General features: G+C 42.6%; 2 protein-coding genes across 5 annotated transcripts; one reads left to right on the top strand and one right to left on the bottom strand.

Annotated features, from left to right (window-relative positions):
* The first annotated feature begins 133 nt into the window (after positions 1 to 133).
* On the top strand, positions 134 to 10,116 carry dpp7 (dipeptidyl-peptidase 7). Of its 2 annotated transcripts, XM_035165831.2 has the most exons (13): positions 134 to 275; positions 724 to 850; positions 938 to 1,077; positions 2,298 to 2,461; positions 3,345 to 3,480; positions 3,715 to 3,796; positions 4,137 to 4,303; positions 5,683 to 5,743; positions 6,413 to 6,531; positions 7,225 to 7,381; positions 8,584 to 8,648; positions 8,738 to 8,808; positions 8,900 to 10,116. In XM_035165831.2, exons 1-13 carry the CDS (start codon positions 189 to 191, stop codon positions 9,009 to 9,011), a joined length of 1,488 nt encoding a protein of 495 aa, XP_035021722.2. In that variant the 5' UTR covers positions 134 to 188; the 3' UTR covers positions 9,012 to 10,116. The 2 variants fall into 2 exon arrangements, with proteins under 2 accessions (XP_035021722.2, XP_035021724.1); XM_035165833.2 differs by lacking the exons at positions 134 to 275; positions 724 to 850; positions 938 to 1,077 and adding an exon at positions 1,108 to 1,908 and having other exon boundaries at positions 2,235 to 2,461.
* Positions 10,086 to 24,812, bottom strand: man1b1b (mannosidase, alpha, class 1B, member 1b). 3 transcript variants are annotated; one of them, XM_035165829.2, is made up of 15 exons: positions 24,602 to 24,812; positions 24,313 to 24,500; positions 23,570 to 23,689; positions 22,089 to 22,197; positions 20,271 to 20,389; positions 19,834 to 19,967; positions 19,644 to 19,750; positions 19,252 to 19,431; positions 18,786 to 18,934; positions 18,011 to 18,199; positions 16,750 to 16,940; positions 15,760 to 15,880; positions 15,332 to 15,526; positions 15,027 to 15,158; positions 10,086 to 13,945 (listed from the first exon to the last, which is right to left on the bottom strand). In XM_035165829.2, the coding sequence occupies exons 3-15, from the start codon at positions 23,672 to 23,674 to the stop codon at positions 13,739 to 13,741; spliced, it is 1,938 nt and encodes a 645-aa protein (XP_035021720.1). In that variant the 5' UTR covers positions 23,675 to 23,689; positions 24,313 to 24,500; positions 24,602 to 24,812; the 3' UTR covers positions 10,086 to 13,738. The 3 variants fall into 3 exon arrangements, with proteins under 3 accessions (XP_035021720.1, XP_035021719.1, XP_035021721.1); XM_035165828.2 differs by having other exon boundaries at positions 24,313 to 24,463; XM_035165830.2 differs by lacking the exon at positions 24,313 to 24,500.
* Between the last annotated feature and the right edge of the window lie 545 nt (positions 24,813 to 25,357).

Below are 25,357 nucleotides of genomic sequence, written 5' to 3'. Positions count from 1 at the left end.
ACTAATCCATCAGCCATATGCTAATGTTTTCTGTTTTAACGCTTTACTTGAAGAATGGCGGATGATACGGGTCGCACGTGAACGCAGCACGGATCATAACAGAAGTCATGTGACAGCTGCTCTCTGCGCAGGCGCACTGCCACAGTTCGAGCAGGTTGGAGCCTCGTGAGTTTGATTTGAAATCTAAAATGAATCAAATCGTGTCTCTCGTCCCAGTGAGCGTGCTCGCGTTGTTCGTGTTGTTCGCCGAGTCGCTGCCTCACACTCACCCAAAGGTAACGCGTCCGTGTCCGCTGCTCTTTGTCCGGAAGCTCAGTTCTGCTGTGGAGAAAACAGTCAAATGTGGCGATGTTCCTTCTCGTCATTGTGGCTCAATACAACTGCGTGTAACTGTCAACAAGGTTTATTCGTCAATTCGGTGTTGAATAGTGTGTGAGGTGTACGCCGAGTTGAAGAATGGAGAGTTGACATTAGCTTCATGCTTTCAATCACATCCTGTCAGTGACTCTCACAAAGATAAACACAAGATATTACTTCTGCAATTGTTTTTGAATTGGTTTTGGTTTGACAGCATGTTCCCTGGATTTCAAAGGAACTCAAATCAAAACCAGAATGTCTCCATTTAAAGTCCTGTTGTGTAAAGTGCTTGTGAGCATATGAAGTCAGAGACAAGACAAACTAACCCAGATTAGTATGTGTTGCACATTTCATTTGTTTTCTCAGTCCAGGAAACATGACGGCGTCCAGGCAGAGCCCCAGTTCACAGAGAAGTATTTCACTCAGACTATGGACCACTTCAACTTCAACAGCATGGGGAATGGGACATTCAGCCAGCGTTACCTGATCACAGGTCAGACCAGGTTTCTGTTACAAATATGACAAACCTACAGAGCAAGTGACTCAATAGGTTGTTCTCTCTCTCTCTCTCTCCTTTTAGATAAGTACTGGCAGGAGGGCTACGGTCCTATTTTCTTCTACACAGGCAACGAGGGAGACATCTGGGAATTTGCCTTCAACTCTGGATTCATCACAGAATTGGCGGCTCAGCAGAGGGCACTTGTCATATTTGCCGAACACGTAAGGAAACACAGATGGTGATTGCAGATCGTGTGGAAAAGGTGGATGGATGGGTGATTCAAGTTTGACTCATACTCTCCCACATGTCTCCAAATTCTACGAGGCTGTTTGGTTTTACATGATCAGCTGCTTGAACGGTAAAACAAGTCAACCAGTACAAAATCTGATCTGCTTGTGAAACCATAAAAGGGAAGGAGTCATGCTGTGGCTCTGAGGGAATCTCCCTGCAATCATTTAAAGTGAAACTGGGGCCTCAAAACGTCCTGAAACAATATATTTTAATATCCAAGTGCTAAAAACAGGTCGACTGGAGTTTCTTGAAGACGTTTCACCTCTCATCCAACGTTGTAATCCCTTATGTTGCTGGAGTATCTGAACAACTCAGGAGGACTTTCAACAAACACCACATCCCAGTACATTTCAAGCCTACCAACACACTGAGGCAGAAACTGGTTCATCCCAAAGACAAAACACCCAGAGCAACGTAGTATATGCAGTTGAATGTAGTGAGGAATGCACGGACCTGTACATTGGGGAAACTAAACAACCCCTTCATAAACGCATGGCACAGCACAGGAGAGCCAGCTCCTCAGGTCAGTCCACCCACATCTAAAGGACAAGGGACATTCATTTGAAGACAACGATGTCCACATTTTGGCCAGGGGAGACAGATGGTTTGAAAGAGGAGTGGAGGAAGCCATCTGTGAACAGAGGAGGAGGTTTAAGACACTACCTATCAGCCACATGCAACGCGGTCCTGACTTCCATCCCCAGGGAGTTTCACTGCGATCCACACCTTAGGACACATGACTCACAGGGGGCGGGTAAATGGTAAATGGTTTTCTATTTATATATAGCGCTTTTCTAGTCTTGATGACCACTCAAGGCAGGAAAGAAATTTGATATCAGAAGAAATACTATATTGGGGAATTTAGTACCTCAGTGACAATGACGGTACATCCAAAGGGGTTTGAGACAAAATCAGCGCAGTTTTATTAAATGCACAGTGTGTGTGTGTGTGTGTGTGTGTGTGTGTGTGTGTGTGTGTGTGTGTGTGTGTGTGTGTGTGTGTGTGTGTGTGTGTGTGTGTGTGTGTGTGTGTCTGTGTGTCTGTGTCTGTGTGTTTGGATGAAGGACCATGTCACACCATGCAACAGTATGACCCACAATGTGTTTTTCATAGTTATTTGACCCTCTTCGTCCCCCTCTGCCTCCTACAGAGGTACTATGGCAGATCCCTGCCGTTCGGCAAAGACTCTTTCAACATCCCGCAGGTCGGCCTGCTGACCGTGGAGCAGGCCCTCGCCGACTACAGTGTCATGATCACTGGACTGAAGCAGCAGCTGGGGGCCACAGACTGTCCTGTCATCGTGTTTGGTGGCAGGTAGGATGCACCCAACCAACCATAAACTTAGTGTCGTACATTGAGTGACTTGTGCAGTTTGTCAAAAGTTCTTAAAAAAACTCATTAGTCCAAAGCTGGTTGTTCTTTTTGCAAAATTAATCCCTTCTTAAGAGTATTAGAGCTGATTTTAGTGGGCAGTGTTCTAATTTAAAGTTTTACACATGAACCAAAAGGAAACATTGTGGTAAGCTGCTTTATGCTGTCCATGTGGTTCACTGACTCAAGCTAACTCCACTGAACCAACGGACTTCTTCAGTTTCTCGATCAGTTTTTGGGCCGTTTGGTTATTTAGATTTGTTGGATTTTTTTATTAAACCAGTTCAATCCAGTCCAACAGCCCTGCAATAAGTCCTACCCTGTTATAGAGGTGTTTTTTCAACTGTATGTTGATTTTACATTTCACTTTCTCATTCATAAGGTTTTCTATTAACTGTTCAAACCATAATCCCACACATGTCAACAATAAAACACATAAAAGTAGCACATACACATAAACAAGACAGACCAGTGAACATTAAAAATAAACAGCAAACACATTTCCTCAATTAATCATTTAGTCATTAAGATAATAAAATACAACAATAAAAAGTTCCGATCATAATTTTCTGAGCCAAGCTGTCATCTTCAACAAGCAGTCTGAATCTGAAACACAATATATTTTATCATTGAGAAGGTCCTTTACTTCTCATGTTTTCACTCCTCTGAAGTTTCCCTTCGGTTTCACATAACTGATACCTGTTCGGAAAAGTGACACTAACCCAGATACTCCTTAGTCTGTCTTAGGCCAGACATGACTGATGTCTTATGATGATGTCTCATCTCGGGCTGTGTCCTCTCACCCTGGCTCTCCTCGTCTCTGCAGTTACGGTGGAATGCTGTCAGTTTATATGAGACTCAAGTATCCAAATGTTGTGGCCGGAGCTCTGGCTGCCAGCGCCCCCATACTGTCCACTGCTGGGCTGGGAGATTCCCGGCAGTTTTTTCAAGATGTTACAGCAGTAAGTGCATGGACGCTCTTTCTGTTACTGCTCACTTTGTTCTTTAAGTAGACAAGTGCACTTAGCTTTATTAAACCTAACCTAAAAAGCTTCTACAACATCAAAATTTGGGCCAAATGTCATTTCTCCAACACTTAACTTTATTAAATCAGTACACTACAACAAATAATGCATGCATTCACACACACACACACACGTGCAGGTTTGACAACAACTTTTGCTTCTCTTTCCAAGGACTTTGAGAGGGTTGCCCCTGAATGCAGCGATGCTGTGAGAGGAGCTTTCCATCAGCTGAAGGAATTAGCTGAGCGTCAAGGTGAGTCTGTGTGAGAGGATGACCTTCAGCCTATGCAGTGACAAATAAGAAATGTCGGCTAGTATTGTGCTGTCTATGCTGCACAATACATACAGTATATAAAATGGCAAATGAAATGGCAACAAACAATAAAATAGGTATACAAATAATCCTGGCTGGCAACATATGCATTTTATATATATAAGTGTACATGCTCCCATTTAAATGTAAATGTACACACAGTACATATATAGAGATGTTTTATAACAGAGGTACAATTGCTTATACATATATTGCAAGACATTAAATTGTTTCTTCTCCTGCACAAATAGATGAAAGTGTTTGTCTTTCTAAAATGCAGATTACAAAGGCATCCAGGCAAAGTTTACTCTGTGCAAACCTCCGTCATCTGCTCAGGACATCCACCAGCTGTACGGCCTGCTGAGGAACGCCTTCACTCTGATGGCCATGCTGGACTACCCCTACAGCACTCACTTCATGGGCAACATGCCCGCCAACCCTGTCAAGGTACTTTCCATTTCTTTTAAACCAAAATTCTGTCATTTAAAATGCTATCCTTTCGTGAGAAATGTATCATATCATTTCATCTCAAGCTGCACAATATGCAAACCGAAAAGCAGCTGCGGAACAGCAGCTAATGGAGTGCAGCTGTGAGCCTCCAGTGTGGCTGCACAGTTGCAGTTCTATCACTTACACTGTGCTTCACTGGATGCATGAAGTGAGGGGCTCAGGCTGCTCTTCTAGAGAGTCTAGGTCTCGCTTGTCTTCTCCGCATGCAGCACACAGCAAAATGTCTTTCAAAGTAAAAGCACTCCAGCAGTTCTGTTGACTGAATCCATTCATTTGTTTAGAAAAAGGTTTTTATTGTGAAATGTTTGCAGGACCGGAAGATGCTTGGCTTCATTCTGTAGAGACCTGGCACTTAGCTGAGTACAGATGCCTGCTTCTATTCAAGAAAATACAGTAGTTATACCAGAAACTTCACACAGCAGACACACACAGCAGACACACACAGCAGACACACCCGGCAGACACACCCGGCAGACACACACAGCAGACACACAGCAGACACACACAGCAGACACACAGCAGACACTCTCCTCATGTAAAAAACTCACACGAGACGCAGCTGTCATGCTTTACCCACGCATCCAGTGTGGCCCAGGCGCTAGAGGTCACCCGGTAAATCATCTAGATGTATATTAGTATATATCAATAAGTACCAAGAGGTGTCAGTATTATTTAAGATACTTTAAAGTCGCAGTGATAGAAAAGCCAATTACGAAGATTTTTATGGCTCAGGTTACGTATGAATAGCTGTTTTTCTAGTAGTGTATGCTTATTGATTAACATTACCATCCAGGATTGGTGGTATTATACAGTGTAGCAAAATGTGTCCCTGTAGCTGCAGCACATAGTGAGAAATACATAAATAAAAGAGAAATACAGTGTATGGATGTAAAAACAAAACTGTTCCAAAAGAGCAAATGTCGAAGTAATACTTGAATGACATCAGTTCTGCAGAGTACACACAAAAAAGAAGATTGATAATAAAACAAAAAAGGATAGAAATATATTATAATTAGGGTTAGCTGCTTTAGGGATATTCCCCTGTTAATAGGGTGTTTTTTGGTAGTTTTTCCTTACTCTTGTTGAGTTTTAAGGGCAGAGGATGTCGCACCTTGTTAAGCCCTTTGAGAAAAATTAGGATTTGTGAATATGTGCTATACAAATACAATTTGATTAATTGATTGAGATCTGATAAAATAGTTATTTTAAGATGAAGGAGAAAATGAGCCAAAATGAGCAGATGTGACATAAATCTGTTTAGACATGTTCCGCATCAGTTCTAACAGTGACGTGTGTGATGTGCCTTTGATTTTCAGGTGGCTTGTGAAACCATGCTGAGTGGATCTGACCTACTTGCTAACCTCAGGAACACTGCAGGTAAAAGAAATGAACCCTGTCTTATTTAAAGCAGCTTAGAAGCGTGTGTGCATCACCTGAGGAGATCGCTCCTACACAATGGTCACGATCACAAAGTGATGGGTGGTAGGGAGCTGAAATCATACTGTCCCACAGGACCGTGTTTATTTTAGATTCTGGTGAATGAGCTTGAGCAAGTAGAGATTTAAAGTATTACATCTCCAGTTGCTTATTGGATATATTTCATGTCAGGAACCACTAGAGGGCAGTGGTCAGCTTCATATTCCATAACTTTCAACTACACTTACCAGCAAATGCTTTTATTCTTTGTGGATACAATCATTAGCATGTACAGCATCCTGTGTTACTAAGTTTTTGGTGTGTGTGTGTGTGTGTGTGTGTGTGTGTGTGTGTGTGTGTGTGTGTGTGTGTGTGTGTGTGTGTGTGTGTGTGTGTGTGTGTGTGTGTGTGTGTGTGTGTGTGTGTGTGTGTGTGTGTGTGTGTGTGTCCGTCTCACTACTGAGTTCTTCAAGCACTTGATGGGATTTTGTCCAGAAGAAAATGTCCCTATGAAGAAACGATCTCATAATATAAGTGAATGGGGGTGTGCTTTTATTTTGCTTTGTATCTACATCATGTCGACCTCCCTCAACCAGACACTGAAATATCCTCCATGTTATCATCCTGCAGGGATTGTGTATAATTCTACTGGGGTGCTGACATGTTTCGACCTGTACAGTCTGTATCTGGAGTGTGCTGATCCCACTGGGTGTGGACTGGGCTTCAACAGCTTGGCCTGGGACTACCAGGTAACTCCACATCCACTGACACTGCACAACATATCATATTTGTACTGTAAATTATCATTTCAGGTTGGTTTCAGCTAAGGCTGTATTAAAAATCCGCTTGATTTAAGTGTTGTGGATGGATGTATGAAAGTTAAGGGTGGTATAGTATATCCCCCCCCCGCGCTTTATACCAGTATTAATATGCAAGTGTACCTTTAATACAACTTTACATGTGCTTATTATGTACATTTATATACATTTATTTAGAACACTAATTTCCAAGTCAGTTGCTCTGGAACTTTTTATGCCAGCCCTGCAGTTAAATGTCTGGAAAATCAAAACAAAAACCCTGTGCTCTCTGCGGTGGAGTTCATACGTCCTGTCCTGCATGTTCTAGCCAGGTGCTACCACTCGCCTAAATACTGAGCAGATTTTCCTGTTGTTGTGAACATGTCTGACCCGGACAATCTCCTTCTGCGCTCTTCATATGTGAAAGGCAAACTCTGGAAAATGTCCGAGCCAAATTATCATTACATTTTCCAGAGTTCATGTCTGAAAACAGCGTCAGACATACTGTACATTTTTCCTGATCAGTGACTTGAATTTGTTTCTGGCGGCCATTTGGAGCCATTGGAGGTTGACCAAAGAAATCTCTCATCCATGTACTGTGCTTCATCTTAACAATGACTAACCGTGCTTCTGTGGTGGTTGCAGGCGTGCACAGAGGTCAATCTGTGCTTTGAGAGCAACAATGTGACGGACATGTTTCCTCCCATGCCCTTCACTGACAGAGACCGTGAGATTTACTGCTCCAAACGCTGGGCTGTGGTTCCACGACCAGACTGGTTCAAAACCCAGTTCTGGGGTGATGGTGAGCTGATTCCTAATATTAGACACACCACAGTTTGTCCTGATTGTATATCGCAGCATCTTGACCTGTGATCCAGAAATGAACTAGTTCTGTGCTTGGACTGTATGAAGAACTGGAGTTTGATCATACTGAGCAGACTGAAGTATCTCTGTGTTCAGTATGTTTATGCACTAGCAGGTCTAGCGATATCACTTCCAGTTTGGAACCAACCATTTTCTAGTATATATTTACACCTGTGTGATGGGGAAGCTTCAAACCCATATTTATTCATAGAGAACATTTTAGTGACGCAGTGGAGAATTCCCCTGACATGAATAACTTCACATTCATGGACTTTTTTGTTAATAATGACAAACGACTAAATGTAATTTGAAGAATATGTTAAAAGTTTTATATATATTTGTCAAACAGTTTCTCTGGAGGAGAGCAGTGAAACTGGACGATTCTGCCCTTTAGAACAGTTTGGGGTCATATAGTAGTTCTAGACAATCTCTAAAGGTCTTAAAGGAGACATTCATATTCAGGTTCATATTTAAGTAGAATTATTCTGCATTTCCCACCGAATTAATTCAATCTACGGCGGATAGATTCTTAGTGACAGGTACACAGAGAGAAAGAGTGATAGATAAACTATGAGGTCTGCATGGACGGTAAAAATGTTATGAACCATAGCACAAGCATGTGGTAGCGTGTCAGAATGAGTGAGCACACGGCCAATAGCCCTGCACATACAAATTAGTGTAAAACATCTTTTGTCACAGTCTACATCATTAATCGGAAACTCTGGTAATTAAATATGTTGACTTGCTCTAATGTCCAGAAAACACGCCACCTTAACCAGTCCATTGTTGCAGCTCCTCTTTTCAGCCTCTGTCTGAAACACCTTCAGCTCCTGTCTCTTTAAGGCCCCGCCCTCCAGATAAAGCCCTCCCCACTCTCTTGTGATTTGTCAACGCTTCCAGCACATGTAGGAAATGACGACCGTGTAGGACTGCGTTATACCAATGTGATGTCATATGACAAGCACAGAGGTCAAGGAAAAACTTAAAAAGCAACATATATATTTCTCCTTTATGATCTGATCAGCAGTGATTCATGTGTTTTTCCAGATGTTTTGACATGAGTCGTATTTTTAAAACAGGAATGAAACTTGTTTCCATATTTGTCTCTATGATTCTCATGAACTTTGCTGTTGTGCTCAGACCTCTCCACAGCCAGCAACATCATCTTCTCCAATGGAGACCTGGACCCGTGGGCAAACGGAGGGGTAAGGGATCAAACCAAGTCAGTAGACTTCAGTGAGCTGTGAAGCTACTGTTGTCAGTCGGTTGAGTTAACCCGCTCTCTGCTGTTCAGGTGCGCAAGTCCTTGAGCTCATCGCTGATCGCTGTCAACATCCCTGAGGGAGCCCATCACCTGGACCTGAGGTACAGCCGGCTGCTGGCCCCTGGACAGTCACTTTTAAGTTAAACTCACAAGACAAAATCTAATAGGACATTTCTCTGTTGTTTCTTGCAGAGGATCCCACGATGCTGATCCAGTGTCAGTGATCACTGCCAGGAAAACAGAAGCAGACATCATCGCACAGTGGGTGAAGATGGAGAGGAGAAGTTTAAAGAAGTCACTTTAAAGCTCAGTCTCTCTGTCACAATATACTGGATATTAAAGAATGAATTATTGATAATGTGTAATAACACATAGGATAATATCCTGTAAATGATCCAGTGCCTTGTAAATCCTTTCCATTTCTTTATGTCCTGATGCAGTATTTCACACTCCAACAAAGTGGATGTTAGTTATTGGTTTTAATTATTATGCTGAACAAACCTCATGTCTCTCTGGAACGTGGGTGTAGAATATAGAAGTGTGTTCACTGTAGAACTGAACAGAAAGTGAGTGAACCTAATGTCAGTGTGTGTGATGAATGGGTTTGATTGAGTGGGATGCCAGTGAACTGTGTCATCTCAGAGGAGCTGCTCACTGCGGAGCTAATTTCAGACCATGCATGGACAGGGGTGAGATTTGCACCTCGTCACTACTCTACACAGGCAGCAGCGTTACAAGGCTGCAGCTTGGCTGACGTGTTCAAACAGCCTGTTTGTATCTGACCAGCAGTCCAGGACCTCAAGATATTCACATCACAATCATGGAGGGCTGAGAGAACCAGGGTCTATGTGATTAGCAAGTTAAAACTTATTTGATTACTTAATGAAATGTCTTTGCATTATCTCAGCTCAATGTTAACCCTTTAGTGCTTGTCGAAACACACTGATGATTGTACTTGAACAAGTACAATCATCAGTCTCTGACGTGAAGAAACACACAAAACCCAGCGAGGGAACCAGAAACCATCTCCCTTAGTCAGCCTTTGCTGGGACGATCCAGTCAAATACAGTATTGCTCCTTCTGTAGATCGGTGCAGGAATTGCATGTGACTGGCGCGCTGTCTGTTGGGTGTTAATGGTTAGCAGTTTTCTGCTCGTCACAGATCACCTCATTTACCTGAACTCTACCTGCTCATCTCTCAAAGCCAGTTATCCCAGCATGCTCTTTGTGATGTGTTCAGTTTATCTCAGTGAAATGACAGGGAGCTGCTCTCGCTGTGTTTCTAATGTTTAAAATTAAAAAACTACATGTTTGAAGCACATGTAGCAGCATCACTGCAGACCTGCTTTGTTTCACCAGTCAATGATCAACACAAATGTTTCTGTTCAATAAAATCTTTTTAATTTTCATTTTTTTTGCACAGAATTAATGCAGATCCAGCTTTTATTTTACACCAAGTGACATCAACAATACATTGTGTAAGGTTTGAAATGGAAGAAAAACAACCAATACTGCCGCCCCTCCGTCAGAACAAAGCTCTTCCACGTTTTCCACATTTCTATGTAAGATCCCATCTCACAGCATTGGCAGAGGTCACACTTCAGACAGACAGAGGACACACAACACTCAGGGGACAGTGACCGTGAGGAGGTCTTGGAATAAATGGATTCCAATTGCTACTTTTCAAACAATGAAAACGGGTGTAGTCAGCGTGGAGCATCTTCGAACCTCTGCCAGCAGATATGTATTTAGTCATGTTTTGGCTATTTTGGATAAACTCATAGACTGTATATAAAAAAGACAAACTAGAACCTCTGTTGTGAAATGAATAAAAGTAGCAGTCGCTCTGTGATGACCGAACCTACAAACGTGTAGTCGTCTTTCAAGCCTGCAGGTAAACTGGGGCAGAAAGTGTCTGTGACGAATACAGTTAGGTCCACGGGCTTCTATTTACAGTAAGTCTGACATAATGTGAACATGTGGGTCTGCAACATGTGTAACTCAGACAATTTCTGCAATTACACATTCATCGTGTTTGTCTATGAGAGTATTTACCAATCATATCGACCTCACTCTATAACCAGAGATTGTTTATACATATGACAAAACATTGAGTGTATGTGCACACAGTGAGTATTTGGGCCTCCTAACTCCAACTGTACCAACAACTCTTGTAAAACCTGCCTCAGAGCTGTCCTGTTCTTGTACTTTATATGATGCTTTAAATTAGCTTTTAATCTTCCCACTCTGGTAAAATACACTTTAATGTGCTTTGTGGTGATACCACTGTAAATGATCTAATAATGAGAAACTGATGAATACTTGACAAGTCTAACAACTGTACAGCTGTGGCGTGTGTAGCCTGCTGTTAAAAGCAGTCTGTTTGGTGGCCACAACTAATATAGATATAATATATCAGTCGTCAGTGACTTTAGTCTAAAAATAGTGGCATCAGTCTTCAAAAGCCACACCAGTGACACTGTTATCAAAAGCACTGAAAATATCTCCTTTGTTAGTTTTTCCTGAAAGATGTGGCTTTGGAGAAAATGGCTTTTCATCGATAAGAACAAAACCAAACGCCGGGGGTGACGATATCTCCAGCATGTCTTTGGCTCAGGTTTTATGCTGAAACACATCCAGGGAGGGATCACGCAGAGCCCTTGTCAATAGGGTTTAAATACACACTGGGAGAGATCAGCATCATGTAAACCTAATGATTGATTTCAGGGAAAAATATCAATCCTCAATCCTACTGTAAAAATGATCCCCAATCGCAATGACCACACACTGTTGTAAGTCAGCAACAAGTAAAAAATAGCTGGGATGAATAGAAATGCACGTTCACAGACAGCTAACAGTTGGTCTTTTGAATGTTGTCTGAAGCAACATTAAAGGCACACGTGAGGAAAATAACAGAATAAACAAAATGAGTTTGGTCTCAATTCAAAGTTTTTAAAAGTAACAACTACAAGTGGAGCTATGATGTAAACTAGTGGAATTGGTAGGAAGGACTGCAAACTGCTGTGGCCACTACAACAAAAACTGAACAAAACACTCACAATCCCAGCTCACTGTATTTAGATAGCTGCAATTACAACTTTAAATATACACTAGAAATCAATATATTATGCTAAATTTATATTTAAAATCTAACGGGTCAGAAACACAAATACTAAAGCCTTACAGAGGAAAATGACAAAAGAATGAAATGGAACATTCAGCGAGAAGAGCAACTGCTCGAGACACATTAAAAAAACCCACAAAGAAATAAACAAATCAATGCTCAGAACCCACGACTACGCTCATAAAACAAAAGCTTCACAGTTCAGAAGTAGATCTGCTGCCTGGCAACAGCTGGAATACGTTTGTCTGTGTCCCATGCAGAGAAGAATGCTGCATTCATGTCATGTGGGAGGAAAAGCTGCTACATGGTTTTTGTATAGGTCATGAAGACACATTTTGGGTGGCCGGGGGATAAAAACTCATTTTGGTTTGTATATCTACTTTTGAACAGAGTCATGAATACTTTGACGTTTCATACATGCTGTTTCCAAATGACAAACGGATATTTTACTAAATCATATGCCCATAACCCTACAGTAAACGTTTGTAGCTGCCCATGACTGGTCCGAGTAATCCATTAATCAATTAGCACTTTCCAAGCAACGTCTTCTTGACCTGAGGTTAGTGAGTGGGATTTTTGTGCTGTAAAATCCCACCATATCCTGTATGACATGAATGCAGCACGGAACAGCAGACACACAGACTCCTTTTACACCTGGCATTAAAATGTGTCTTGTATCACGATTATATGTAGGTATGATTTTAACCTGATTTTCAGCTTGTATTGATGGGTGTCTGATCGCTCTGTTCAGCTCACAATCCTCTTGTATGAACAGATCCATGAAAAAACCAGAAAGAGGAGAAGAAGAAGAAGAAGATGGCAGCCATCAGTGAAGCCGTAATTGTGTTGTCTTGCTTTTCGATCTCGTCTTCTCTCCATCCACAGGTGCCTTGAGTAATGTGAGGACTGCTTCCTGTGTTTACTGGCTAATGGCTGCTAGCTGTGTAGCTGCTACTTCACTGGTTTGATTATACTTGTGTTCAATGTTCAATCCCAATACGTCCTTGACCTCTGGAGGTGATTTGGACAATCTGATGATAATCACATTTTAATGCAGGTATAAATGTGTTAACAGCCTGTTGGCACGCTCTGCCCTGTTCAGGAAGAATCGTTCTAGCCAGAGCACTTGAAGACTATATACAGTGTGATGAGGAATTAGCTTGTTCCTCAGATCCCTGCAAGGCTGGCACCCATGTGCAAACATGTGGGCAGAGCAGTCAGGTTCTCGGTGCAGCAGGCAGCGGTTGGTTTCAGTTCCCACAGCTGGCGGCTGCTGTCAGGGAACCTTTTAGCTGCTTTCACACCTCGCACTGAGGTAAGACCACCAGACACTGGCTTTGTGTCACAATGGATTACATTCTGTTTCAGAAACATCTCCATTGTAATAATACAATGCAGGGCTACAAATTAAGACATGAACGTGTTGGAGGATTTTCTCTGGAATAAAAATGGTGATTTTTGTTAGAAATTGAACATTCTTGACAATCGGAAAATATCAATTCAAACATCTGTATCAGTCCAACCTGACACTCCACCTTCCCCCATAACAAGAAGGCTTCAGTTCAAGTCACACTCACGACCAGTGCTGACGTTATCTGAGAGAGAGAGAACAGAAACCTTCCTCCTCTCCTACAGAAAACACTCTGTCACTAACAGAAATCCTAAAGATTTTTTTTTATAAATAAGCTACACACTGGACCAGGCTCCTGTTATTTCACCAAGACTGTTAGCACATAGCAAACAATAGATCCAATTAGAAAAGAGGCTTTTTCCATCTGTGTTCAGGGTGGTTTTGGCAGAGGTCACTCACTGAGACAGAAGGGATGTAGCTATCATCTTGGTGTTTGACCAACCCTGAGATAATTTGTTGTGTTTATACCAGTCATTTGAGTTCTTCTCTGTGTGGGTCACGCAGTGGAAGGCCAAATAGGCAGAGGATGAGCTTCAGTGTTGAAGACATACTGGTCTAAGCTGATGAGGTCGGGGTCATCTGAGAAGAGCAGGTACAGATATTTCAGGGTCTCTCCGAGGAAGAAGCTCTCCATCTTGTCTTGAGGACTCGGGTAGTCTGGGTCGCGCACATTATTGATGGAGGTATAGCCACCAGAGGAAACCTGGAACACACACATTCACAACTCATTCTTTAAGATATCTATTTTTTAAACCTATCCACAATTATTACTAAGGTCAAAAAATGTAGTATTTACCAACCAGTAAGATACACAAGCATATAGTCACAGTTCTCTTCAAGAAAGGAGAAGACATTTTACAGAAGTTTACACATTACACCTTTTGTAAGAAGGCTTATAACTAGCTGCTTAAATAATGTAACACAGGACCAGGACTGTTGTGAGCAGTTAAGCAGGATAAATAAACATAGAAGTGTAAGACACTGATAGCAGGGGCGGCATGTTGATGCAGTGATTAGATCTGTGTTGGTACAGTGTCTCCGATAGACGTGACGGGGTGAAAACTAGCAAAGTCCACACGAGTGTAATGTTTATCAACATCACTGTTGATCAGAGCTCGAATCATCTCACTTCGTAAATGAGTGGAGACCAGGAAGAAGACCACAACACACACACACAGAGGGAGTGTGACTTCATTCTCTGCTCAGGACGCCATCTCTTCTATATCTTTTAGAGATGCACGATATCTAAAAAAATTATCGTCGTCGCGATATCAACGTGCGCGATACATATACGTATCACAAAGGAAGGCTTAAACTGCCTATAAATTGTGTTCCATCCGCCATTGTGTGTGTGTGTGTCTCTCCACCTTTCTCTCTCAGCTGACGTCTCTGACTCGCTACAGTTTAAAAGTTGATTTGTTTGTCGCCACAATATCAACACTGATCATCTAATAACGACCGATACAATTTCGGGGCGCTCAGTTTGGTTTGACGCGGTTCACGTAGCGCAGAGTGCGAATGATAAGGACAAAGAGAGGAGCAGTAAATTACTGACAGAGTTGCCAAAAACTGTCAAAAAAATAACCTTTCACGATCCAAACATGTATGAAAAGACCCCAAATTAGTGCACTATAGGTGGACTTAGTGGAGCTGTGCATGGCTCCCTAGTGTCTGCCCTGACTTGGAAATGAGTTAATAATCTCACATAACTGTGCACTGAACAACAGACCTGCATATAAACGCCCACCTCACACACTGACTCCAAATCCAGACATTTTACCTACCTTAGTGTACTTGTTAAAGTTTTTAAGAATCTCCCAGCCCCACTGCTGGTACTTGAGGTCCTTGGTAAACCTGTAAAGGTAGAAGAGACTCTCCACGGTCTCTGGTCGCAGGAGGTTGTGTCTATCAGCAAGCTAGAACAGACAATACAAAAGAGACACAAACAATAAATTGTGAGTCACATCCGAGACTGAGACTTTAGTCCCATTTTTGCTGATTTCCTGTATTTCTTCTGCCCAGTGTTTTCTGTTACACTCTCAGACAAACACGTCTGTCCCACCAGGCATTCAAAAATATCTCGACCTACTTTCACATCAATGTCTCGGATGCTGCCCTGATGCATATTGAAGTGGACAATCTCTGGACTGAGGCCCGTCTCCATCTGCGCGTACATCTGGTAGCAGGTCTCCATCAGCTCTTTAGCCAGATCCATATGATCAGCAGGCAGGCCGTTGTGAGCACCAAGGGCCAGAGTGCCTGGCAGGAAACACACTAGATGGTCCTGAATTAACAGACAAATACAGTTGAGTCCTCCATACTGATATGAATGATCAGTTAATACATTCATTATCTGATTAGTGATATCTGATTATAATACAAAGTCTACAGCTTACTGGTTGATTTTTTATATTCTGATATTAGTGGTGATTTCACTGAAATCCAATTACAAACACTGTACTTTGCTAAGTTCAACAGAATTGAGAGCAACAGGAGATGGTTATGAATATTACTGACCATTTTAGTGCTGAACTGTCCGTGTGAGACCTCTCCTACAAAAGTAAGGCCATTAGGAGAAGACTTCTGCAACATGTTCTTCTTAATACCTTCGATAGCTTGCAGATAGTCCTCCAAGAGCCTACACACACACGCACACACACACACACACACACACACACACACACACAACACACACACCAAACAGAGTGATAAACAGGGTGAAAAGCTGGTAGAGTGAAGACATTTGACACTTGGAGATTTACATGCTAACATTGGGGATGGAAATGTCATAAATAGGAATAAAACTTAATTCACCACAAGAGTGAAGCTTCCCACAGTGAAATTTATCATGAAAGATCAAAGGAAGCACTCTGTTGATACTGAGCTGACACGTAACTTTTCTAGTAAAGTTTCTGCTGTATCACTAACTGTGTGTCAGTATGCCAAGATGAGCTGTCTGGCCTCACTGTTGGGCTACATCCATACTACTACATGTTCTTTTGAAAACTGTGTTTTGGTGTGTATCTGTAGAGTTGATGCAATTTCAAACAAAAACATAGCAATGCCAATGTAGCCTTAAGCATCATGTTTGGAGGAAACCCGGTAAAATCTTTTAGTGAACTATCCCTTTAAGTTCAGAGATATGTTTCATGAAATCCTGGTTCAGAGTGCTGAGGTTCACCTTCCAACAGGAGAATGATCCTAAGCTCGCACGGCCAAGACAAGACAAGACAGGAGTGGCATGAGCACAGCTCTGGGAATCTTGTCTCGTGTCTCTGCGAGTTGTTGATTTTTCTGACGCATGAGTCCTCAGTAGTCATTACAGAGTAAGACTCACTAAATATTTATCCAAAGACAGGACAGATACCTAGTTTCTAGCAGTTTCTTGCACAGAATTTACAGAGCTGACTTTGCAAAAGAACCAGTATGATCCTTTAGTTTCTGAGTGTTTCCTAGTATCAGGTCTGGTCATGTGAGTAAACAGTAGGTTCTTGTGGCTCAACTCACTGGTTGTCCTTCTTGCCTCCCTGGATCCACTGCTTCAGGAGGTATTCATAGTAGCTGTCTGCTCTGGCTCCAAGTGTGTAGATGCCTTGATGGGTGAACTGTCCATTGTTTGTGTTGATGAACATGGGAACGAGACCGTCCAGCTTGCCGTCCAGCTTGTGGACCTGATTCATAACCTCGGCCACCGCAGCCTGGAAAATCAAAGTCAGAGGTCAAACAAGGAGAGCTGTGGGTATTTTTGTAATATTCATTCAATGACTCAAAGTAAATTGACAGTTAAAAAAATTGTAAATTGCAGAGAAGAAATTCGGGATGTTGAACCCACAGTAGCCTGCTGATATGTTTAACAAACTATCTAACGTGAAAAGATAATAATTCATCACACCTTCATCTTCATGCTGCACTGCTGTATTAAATATTGTCTACACTCAACACTACCAAGTAGGTTTGATACATCCTTGATAACCAGTGCAGTTTACAAATTAGTGTTAAATCGTACAGACAAGAATCAATAATTCCATAATTTACATCAGCTTGCAAACATTGTCCAATCCTTACGATATTTCTGGAAAGGGTTCCAGCTAAGTTAAGAATGGCTGACAACAGAAAAAGATTATTACTGGCAGTGGGTTGTAAAAACAATTGTTTTGGGATGAGAAGCCAGTTGCATGAATTACTACATGGTCTTGTGTCCATTTCCTCTCTCACTTATCAGTGGGTTTGTTTGGATGGGTGTGTGATCTGGGGGGTTGAGTCCAACCCTGTGGATACTAAGCTCTAGAATTTGTAATGAAGCAACTAAGGAATTGTTTTCCCCTCAATGACAATTTTTAACATGGTAAAATCTAAAACTGGGCCACAGGTTTTTATGTATATAGGAATAAACATGACTGAGCTATAAATGTCGTTGCCGCCAGGTTAAATCTGGAAAGTCAGTGGGTTTGACTGTTCCTGTGGCCAAAATTATAGATGACAGGCAACTAGCATTTGAAATCCACTGCTATCTGTCCATTTCTGCCCAACTTAAACTCTTAGCCAGACTTAGTTCGTTGTGATTTTACCTCTAGCTGTAAATGATCATTCTCAGTTTTGTGTTCACCTTAATTCAGGGCTGAAAAAAATACTTGAGTTCATACTGCATAAGAGTTACAAAACAACACCTGCAGATTGGGAGTACTTTTCTGTCACTGTTATTTATAAAATGCCACAATGTTAGGGCAAAAAAAAGAACTGAGCCAAAGTGACAATCGAAAAACGTCACCTCGTACTGGGGATCCTGGGTGAGGCGGCTGAGCTCTCTGAACTCCAGCTGGATGCTTGTAACCTCAGCCACTGTGCTGTCTGAGGTCCAGCGAGGGGGGTGGGCTGTACCTTTCCCGATGTTCACATCAGAGTAGGGGATCTTGGACGGGGTGTTGAAGGCAGGCATCAGCCTGGAGCCGATGTCTTTCTGTAGAGGAAGAACAGAGGGTTGTAAAAACAATTGTTTTGGAGTGAGAAGCCAGTTGCATGAATTACTAAATGGTCTTGTTTCCATTTCCACTCTCAGTTATCAGTGTGTTTGTTTGGATGGGTGTGTGATCTGGGGGGTTGAGTCCAACCCTGTGGATACTAAGCTCTAGAATTTGTAATGAAACAACGAAGTAATTGTTGTGTATATCAAACACTAAAAGGAACCAGACAAAACAGCAGATTTTCCCCTCACTGCCAATTTTTAACATGGTAAAATCCAAAACTGGGCCACAGGTTTTTATGTATATAGGAATAAACATGACCGAGCTATAAATGTCGCCAGGTTAAATCTGGAAGGTGAGTGGGTTTGACTGTTCCTGTGTTAGAGTGTGTTTTTAATTCTGCACCTTAGGTCTCAATTAGGTAAAGAGGGAAAGCTCTGTCTGCAAACTTATTGGCAGATTAAATGCAATGGAGAAGGTGATGCTTTCTGTCTTCTTCAATGTGTTTAATACCTGCTTACGTCCTTTCTTCTTCATGTGGCTATAAATGTTGTTAAATGAGAGCATGTGTGTTGTACTCACAGCTTTGTCTAAGAACAGGGTGTCTCCAGTTAGATGGTAGGTGCTCAGCAGACCTCCCAAGATGCGAATGGTGCTCTCAAACAGGTTGACATCCACATTCTTGTTGAAGGTCAGCTCTGTGGCCACCCACGTCCTTGCTTCTTCAAATTCTGTAACAAACCATTCGTGCCAAGAATAATAATAAGCACAGAAGATTTACCAACACATGCAAATGCAACTGGTTTAAGATTGCAATAAAGCTAATGCCATTATGAAAAAATGTTGTGTCTTTTTCTTCTCATTCTTGTCACAGTCCTGACTAAATTACTAAATGTGCTCCAGTGGTTGTTCTACAGACGATTTGATATATTTTGACAACAAGCTTTGCGACCATCCTCTGTGAGCTTTCCCCTCTTTAGATCAACCTTTCAAGCATTCAGGAGGCAAGTATTTGATTCTATGTTTAGTGTTTGAAGATATGGCCTACCTTCTTTAAGCCCCAGGATCCACATGGTATCCAGGGCATCAATAAGCGTCAAACCAAGGCCAAACCACTCGCCGTAGGACTTGGAGATGGGCCTAAGCTCATCATGGCCCCAGGCAAAATCTTTATAGCCCTTCCATGCATGTCTGAAAGATTCCCGCACCGTCTCCAGCCGGCTAGTTTCTAGAAAACACAAAACACACAGGATGCCAGTTTATGATCCCATCTCAGTCTAAAGACCAACAAGGAAACAAAAGACTGGTAAATGCTGAAGTGGATGTTAGAAGTATATGGTCAGACTCAAAGCCTCTAAGAAACTGTGATACATCGGCTTTTATTTAAATAATTATACATGTGAATTCATGAATAATTGAGGTATATAAAACAACAGATACCTGACTCTTTGGATATTATGGCTTCTTGGTTGGTAGGTGAATCCTCCTTTTCCCCATCCTTGGTGCCCTCTGTGACCTGTTCAGTGTCGATCACTGCTCCACGCCAGCTGAAAGTCACCGGTGGAGTGAGAAATTAGCCACATAAACTACATGCAGAGAACTTTGGTTGTGATCACATTGCCAGTGTCACCTGATAATTGGCTCCTCCTCCCCTTCTTTCTTGCTGTCAGCCGCCTTGTCCACCACCACTGTATCTGAAGTGTTTCCTTTCCTCTGAAGGCGATTCTGGAGGACGGGTGGTCCTCTCTTATTGGATAATTTCCTCTGCAGCAAATAATGACATGATTAAAAAAAAGTGTTTAACCATTTAAAACGTCACTTCATGTGATATAATGCTTTTCCAGTCTTATTGACAACTCAAAGCATTTCACACCATCAGTTACATTCACCCTTTTACACACATTCACACAGCACTTCTATACAAAGTGATTTTTCTATCAAACATCATTCACAAACTGACGGAGCAGCCATCAAGGAGTCACAGATCAAACCAAAATCTTTCACGCTTCTAAAATTTGAAGTAACCTCGTGACAGCCTTCAGAGAACAGAAGCAGAGAATTACAAACCTGGGAAGGTTGTTCTGGCAGTGGTGGGCGGCCCTGTTTGACAGGCTCAGGCAGCACATGAGGGATGGCAGGCCTCAGGACGCTGTTACTGTCAATGTCGTGCTCCGCATCTGGAAGGCCTCAACACACATACAAAAAGGTTTTATTACTCAATAGGTAAATACAACGTCTGCTGCAGAGACGTTAAAAAACAACCCTCCAATAATATTGCACTGTTACTTATTTCATCATCAAACTATAAATGGAGGAATCTCTGTCCCTTGACAGAGATTCCTCCATTTATTTTACACAGTGAGTGAACTGCCCTTCCTGTTAGCATGTTTAAAGTTGTTTTCAGACATGACCTGTGGGTAAAGTCCATCGAATTGGGTCAGCACTTTATCTGCTGTTTGCTTTTCACACATGCACTACACAGTGGGAGGTTCTGCACAAACACTTTCACAACAGCAACAAATCTTCTATTCAGGCGAGTTGTGGAGCAGCCGGGTGGAGCAGGCGGAGGAAGGAAGTAACATGTTCATTCTGCTGCATCATCATCAAAGGTCACACTCCAGCTTCACACTGACTGCTCTAAAACTAGTCGACACAATAGAAAAATAACTGTAAATGTGGCATGTGCAAGAGTTTGGCCATAGTACTTAGCCAGCGAAACCTCTCTGCAGCTACTTTGCAGTCTCATGGAGGTTGAGCTTCGACTTTCAACACAGTAGACATGCAACTTTATCCGAAGGTTTTCTTAGTCTTCCAGATCTTGTCTTGACTTCCAAGACAAGAAAATGTGGAAGCTCTTTGATTGCTGTTTATTGCATGCTCCTGATTCATGGGGGTAAGTTGGCTTCATTTTCCCACCCTCAGACAGTCTCTGAGAGGAGCCTTTTGATTTTTGAGTATTAAGGTTTGAAGACTCAAAGACCCCATTCAGACCTGGTACTAACATCCGCCCTGAGTGATCTGATCACAAGAGGTCAGTGCCAGGTTTATTGGGACATGCATAAATGGCCCTGGGTCGGAATTGAACCTGGGCCTCTGTGGGTTGGGGCAGCAGCTCTACCAGGTGAGTTATACCCCGCCCCAGTTTAAACATATTTTAAGCCTCTCGTGCCCATACATGTATTTGTCTGTAGCTACAGCCACAATATCAACACTGATCACCAAATAATGACTGATAGTTTTCGTAGATTGGTCAAATCTTTCTTTATAGCTGCACACATTCATTCATTCATTCAGCGCCTCCTGACTCTGCTTGCTCCCTTTCTCTCTAGCTCGTGCCGACACACAGACACACACACACACACAAAGATTGTCATCCGACACATCTGTAAAATCAAACTAGGTACAAATGACATCATTTGGTTTCCATCAACACACGATGGTTGTGATTATTTGTATAGAGAGCAGGGACCTGAGATCCAGTCACATGGTCACAGGAGACACATTCAGGACGCATATTAATGCCATGTGTAAACACACGTACTTAACACTGTCCACTTGTGATCAGGTCTCTTAGGACAGATTTTAATAACAGATCTGAAGAGGGCCAAAGACTTTATCCAGTCCAGAGCTGTCATCAGCACAATCTCTGAATACAATTCTTCACCTACCAATTCCTAGTGAGTCCATTAACATCTACTGAGTTAATCAAGTTCTACTTCTTCTCACTTCAAGCGTGAAGAAAATATTGCCCGGTTGTACGCACAGTTGTGTAAACGTATGCATTCTTGTCAGCATTAAACACATTATTCTGTTGGCATTGATAGCATGCCAGTAGCTCAGACATAAATATACCATGGGAAATGTTTAATGTATGAAGAGCCTTACCTCTGAGGTGTTCAGTGACGGTAGGATAGGTGGCCATCCCACAGATAAACATAAGGACAAGGATGAAGAGGATGAGGCTCCGCTGCAGCCTGGACAGCTGCTTCCATTTCTGCAGGCACACAGAAAGAGGAAGATGGAGAATAACGTCAGTTTCAACCCAGCGCCTGCAGAATATACCTCTTGACCAAACAAGCAACATTTAGCAACATGACTGACAGGTCTCATCCCTCAAACTCAATTCATGTTGTGGTCTTGTGCTGCTAAAATGTTTTTGAACAGAACAGCAAATGTAGAGCGGTTGTGCTGTGGTGATTGATTTGTTACCATCAATCAAATGATATAATTTCCTGTCTGTGTAAAGCAGTGGGGTTAGGGTTGTGGTCTATAAATAAACTGACTTAAATCTTCTTATTTCATAACACTGCCTGCACATTGATTCACTCAGCCCCTCCCGTCTCCGCTCTCTCCCTCTCCTCTCATCTCTCCTCATCTCTCCTCATCTCTCCTCCTCACACTGACACACACACACAGTCGACAATGGTCACCTGTAAACTCAGACTGGCTAAAAACAACATCTGGTTTTGTGAAAACCAATGATGCCTGTGTGTATTTGCATTTGAAAGGAAGTGAGACCTGAGGGGTAACATGAGACACATTTTAATGGCAGGTGTGAAGAGCTGTCGACTTGTGATCAGTTCTCTCAAGATGAATGTTAAAACAGGTCTGAAAAGGGATAATCTGCACTGGGACTGGTTTATTATATAACATACCGACCATGTAAATTATACTATGCAATCTTTTGGTTGAGCTCCAGTAAAATGTCTACTCTAAAGAGTCAAATATCTGTGCTGCCATTGTAGTTTGGACTTCACTATTGAAGTCCTGGGGCTTTCCTTACTCTGTTACAGCACAATCATCCCACCTCTTTACTTTGTTATTAAATTACTTCATATTTGTGCACAACAAGCTCAGAATCATACAGTGCAATGCCAAATGCACTATCTGGAAATGGTACCGCATTAAGACTTCTGGGGAGGTCACGTTGTCCTGCTGTCACAGATAGAATACAAGTCTAATTTTTCAAAACATACTACATTTATAATTAGAAAAAGTCATAAAATACAACAAGCCCAACTTTGGAATTATGACGTGAGGACACAACGTAGCACCTGCTGGACAATTTAAGTTGACCACCAGTTGTTTGGTTATCTACAGCTTAACATTACCCCTCACTTCACTAAGGATCTCAGAGAAGATACACAATTTAAGTCGGAGTATTTCATCCTAGACATTCAACCACAGTAGCTTTTCCACACATATACTGGGGAGCATCAGCAGCCTAAACCAGCTGCGGGGGAAGTGGGACACAGCGGTGGTGTCCTGTTTAGAGCAGGGTGGAGGACACCAGAGCCCTGTGAACACGAGAGGAGAGAGACGGACATTCCTGCCTGATGAGTAGCCGCTTGGTGCGACCCACTTACCCTCCAGCAGGACTGTCTCCTCCACTGCTTACTGTTGTTGTAACCTCCACCTCCTTGTCCAGCAAGGCTCAGGGATACATAGTCCTGTCGAGGTGGTGGGTGCATTTCTGTAGAGGAGCCCTGGAGGAGGACACACACACACACACACACACACACACACACACACACACACACACACACACACACACACACACACACACACACACACACACAACACACACACACACACACAGAGGGCAGTGGGTGAGAGGAGAGCTGGGTGGGAGGTGTGGTGCTGTTAACCCAGCAAGAAATAAGCCAGAGGGGGAAGCATGTGAGCATGTATGGCTGGGTGTTATTACATTATTATTATTATTAGAAGCGCAATGTGTAACATACTCAGAGCAGAGTTCCACCCCCTCTACACTTCACACAGAGTACAAAGCTAACTCAAGGTGCTAGAAGCCGGTTCCACAGCAAGACACCGCCCTCGAGTCACACACAGTTCATTCAGGATCTTATTGTTCATCACAGGGGGGACGTCAGCTAGCTAGCGACCCACGGAGCTGCACTCACACCTGCACGCGCCACCATACAATGAGAACTTTATTAATCAACAGGCTAACTTTATAACCTACCTACATGGAAACTGAGTGTAGACTGGTGGTAAATGCACAACACTTTACAGTAGATATATATCATGTATCAGAGGAGACACTGCACACGGAGGAAGCAGCTTTACCTGCAGGATAAGGCGGTTTTACCTTTCACACAGGAGGGGAACCTCTGCGCTCTCTCTCTCTCTCTCTCTCTCTCCGTAGCTCCGCTGCGGCTCCCTCGGCGACGCGCCGCCGGGTGGAGGTAATGTTTTGGCGGGTTCACAGCTCAACTGTGGACCGAGGCATCGCTTGAGGCCTAAAACAAGCGATACCGCAGGTGGACACTGTGACACCTTTAAAGTCCAGCGGAGACACCATTTAAAACATCCCGGCGACAGGGTGGGCACACCTCATCCAAGATGGAAACAATTACATACAAATAAACTGGCCTTACCTTGAAAAGTATCCAGCGTTACGGAGGCGACAGGTTTAATCCACCGGGGGGACGTTGGAGCTGGCGTCGGTTACAGGAGCAGCCTCGGCGGCCTGTTCATGTTTCAGAGAGCCGTACTGAGGTCGCAGCGCCGGGCGGTTCAGGAGGTCCACTTGTGGCTGAGATGCTGAGCTGCTGCTTCTCTGACAACACACGGTCAGATGGCTGCGTGCTGCCTCCACGCTCTGCTCCAAACATCGGAAAACACAGACGCGTCTATGTGCGAATGAGACTGTTTCAAAGGAAAGAAACACCACGATACAAAACACCTCTTCTGTTTCAGTCGATCCCAAACGGGTGGTGTTTTTCATCCATAGTTTACATTTTGTATCATTCTTTAAAAATCATATTCATTTATTACCTTGTGTGAAATTATTACTTGAAACCAGGTCTCTGCCAGATCAGAGAACTCAATGGAAATACACTGACAGCTAATTCTGATGTCGCTGTTATTATTTGTGACAGTTTTCATAAATATTTACTTAAATTTGATATCAAGACTGTCATGAGTTCAATGTTCATTCCCTGCCCATAGAGGGCGCATGGTTGGATTGGTGGTTCTTCGACATGTATACAACACTAGGTATAGATGTCTGTGGTCATACTGTCTGCTGTTCTCGCATCGAGTTAAACACAAGTATCTCATTGTCAGGTAAATGGTGGGGCACAAAATGTCACAATATTAGTCGGTTTATTGGAATACACAACGTAGTGCAG

The sequence above is a fragment of the Hippoglossus stenolepis genome, chromosome 9, assembly GCF_022539355.2.
Source record: "Hippoglossus stenolepis isolate QCI-W04-F060 chromosome 9, HSTE1.2, whole genome shotgun sequence".
NCBI lineage: Eukaryota > Metazoa > Chordata > Actinopteri > Pleuronectiformes > Pleuronectidae > Hippoglossus > Hippoglossus stenolepis.
Note: the sequence above shows the minus strand (reverse complement) of the source record. Positions and strands in the feature narration are given on the sequence as shown.

What these genes read in the sequence shown, in the direction of transcription:
- dpp7 (XM_035165831.2), top strand. Translation starts at nt 189, where the DNA reads ATGAATCAAATCGTGTCTCTCGTCCCAGTGAGCGTGCTCGCGTTGTTC. An exon ending in GTCATCGTGTTTGGTGGCAG is followed by an intron (nt 2,462 to 3,344) that starts GTAGGATGCACC and finishes TCGTCTCTGCAG; the next exon opens with TTACGGTGGAATGCTGTCAG. An exon ending in GGAATTAGCTGAGCGTCAAG is followed by an intron (nt 3,797 to 4,136) that starts GTGAGTCTGTGT and finishes TCTAAAATGCAG; the next exon opens with ATTACAAAGGCATCCAGGCA.
- man1b1b (XM_035165829.2), bottom strand. Translation starts at nt 23,674, where the DNA reads ATGCACCCACCACCTCGACAGGACTATGTATCCCTGAGCCTTGCTGGA. An exon ending in CGTCACTGAACACCTCAGAG is followed by an intron (nt 20,390 to 22,088) that starts GTAAGGCTCTTC and finishes ATGTGTGTTGAG; the next exon opens with GCCTTCCAGATGCGGAGCAC. An exon ending in GAGGAGGAGCCAATTATCAG is followed by an intron (nt 19,751 to 19,833) that starts GTGACACTGGCA and finishes GGTGACTTTCAG; the next exon opens with CTGGCGTGGAGCAGTGATCG.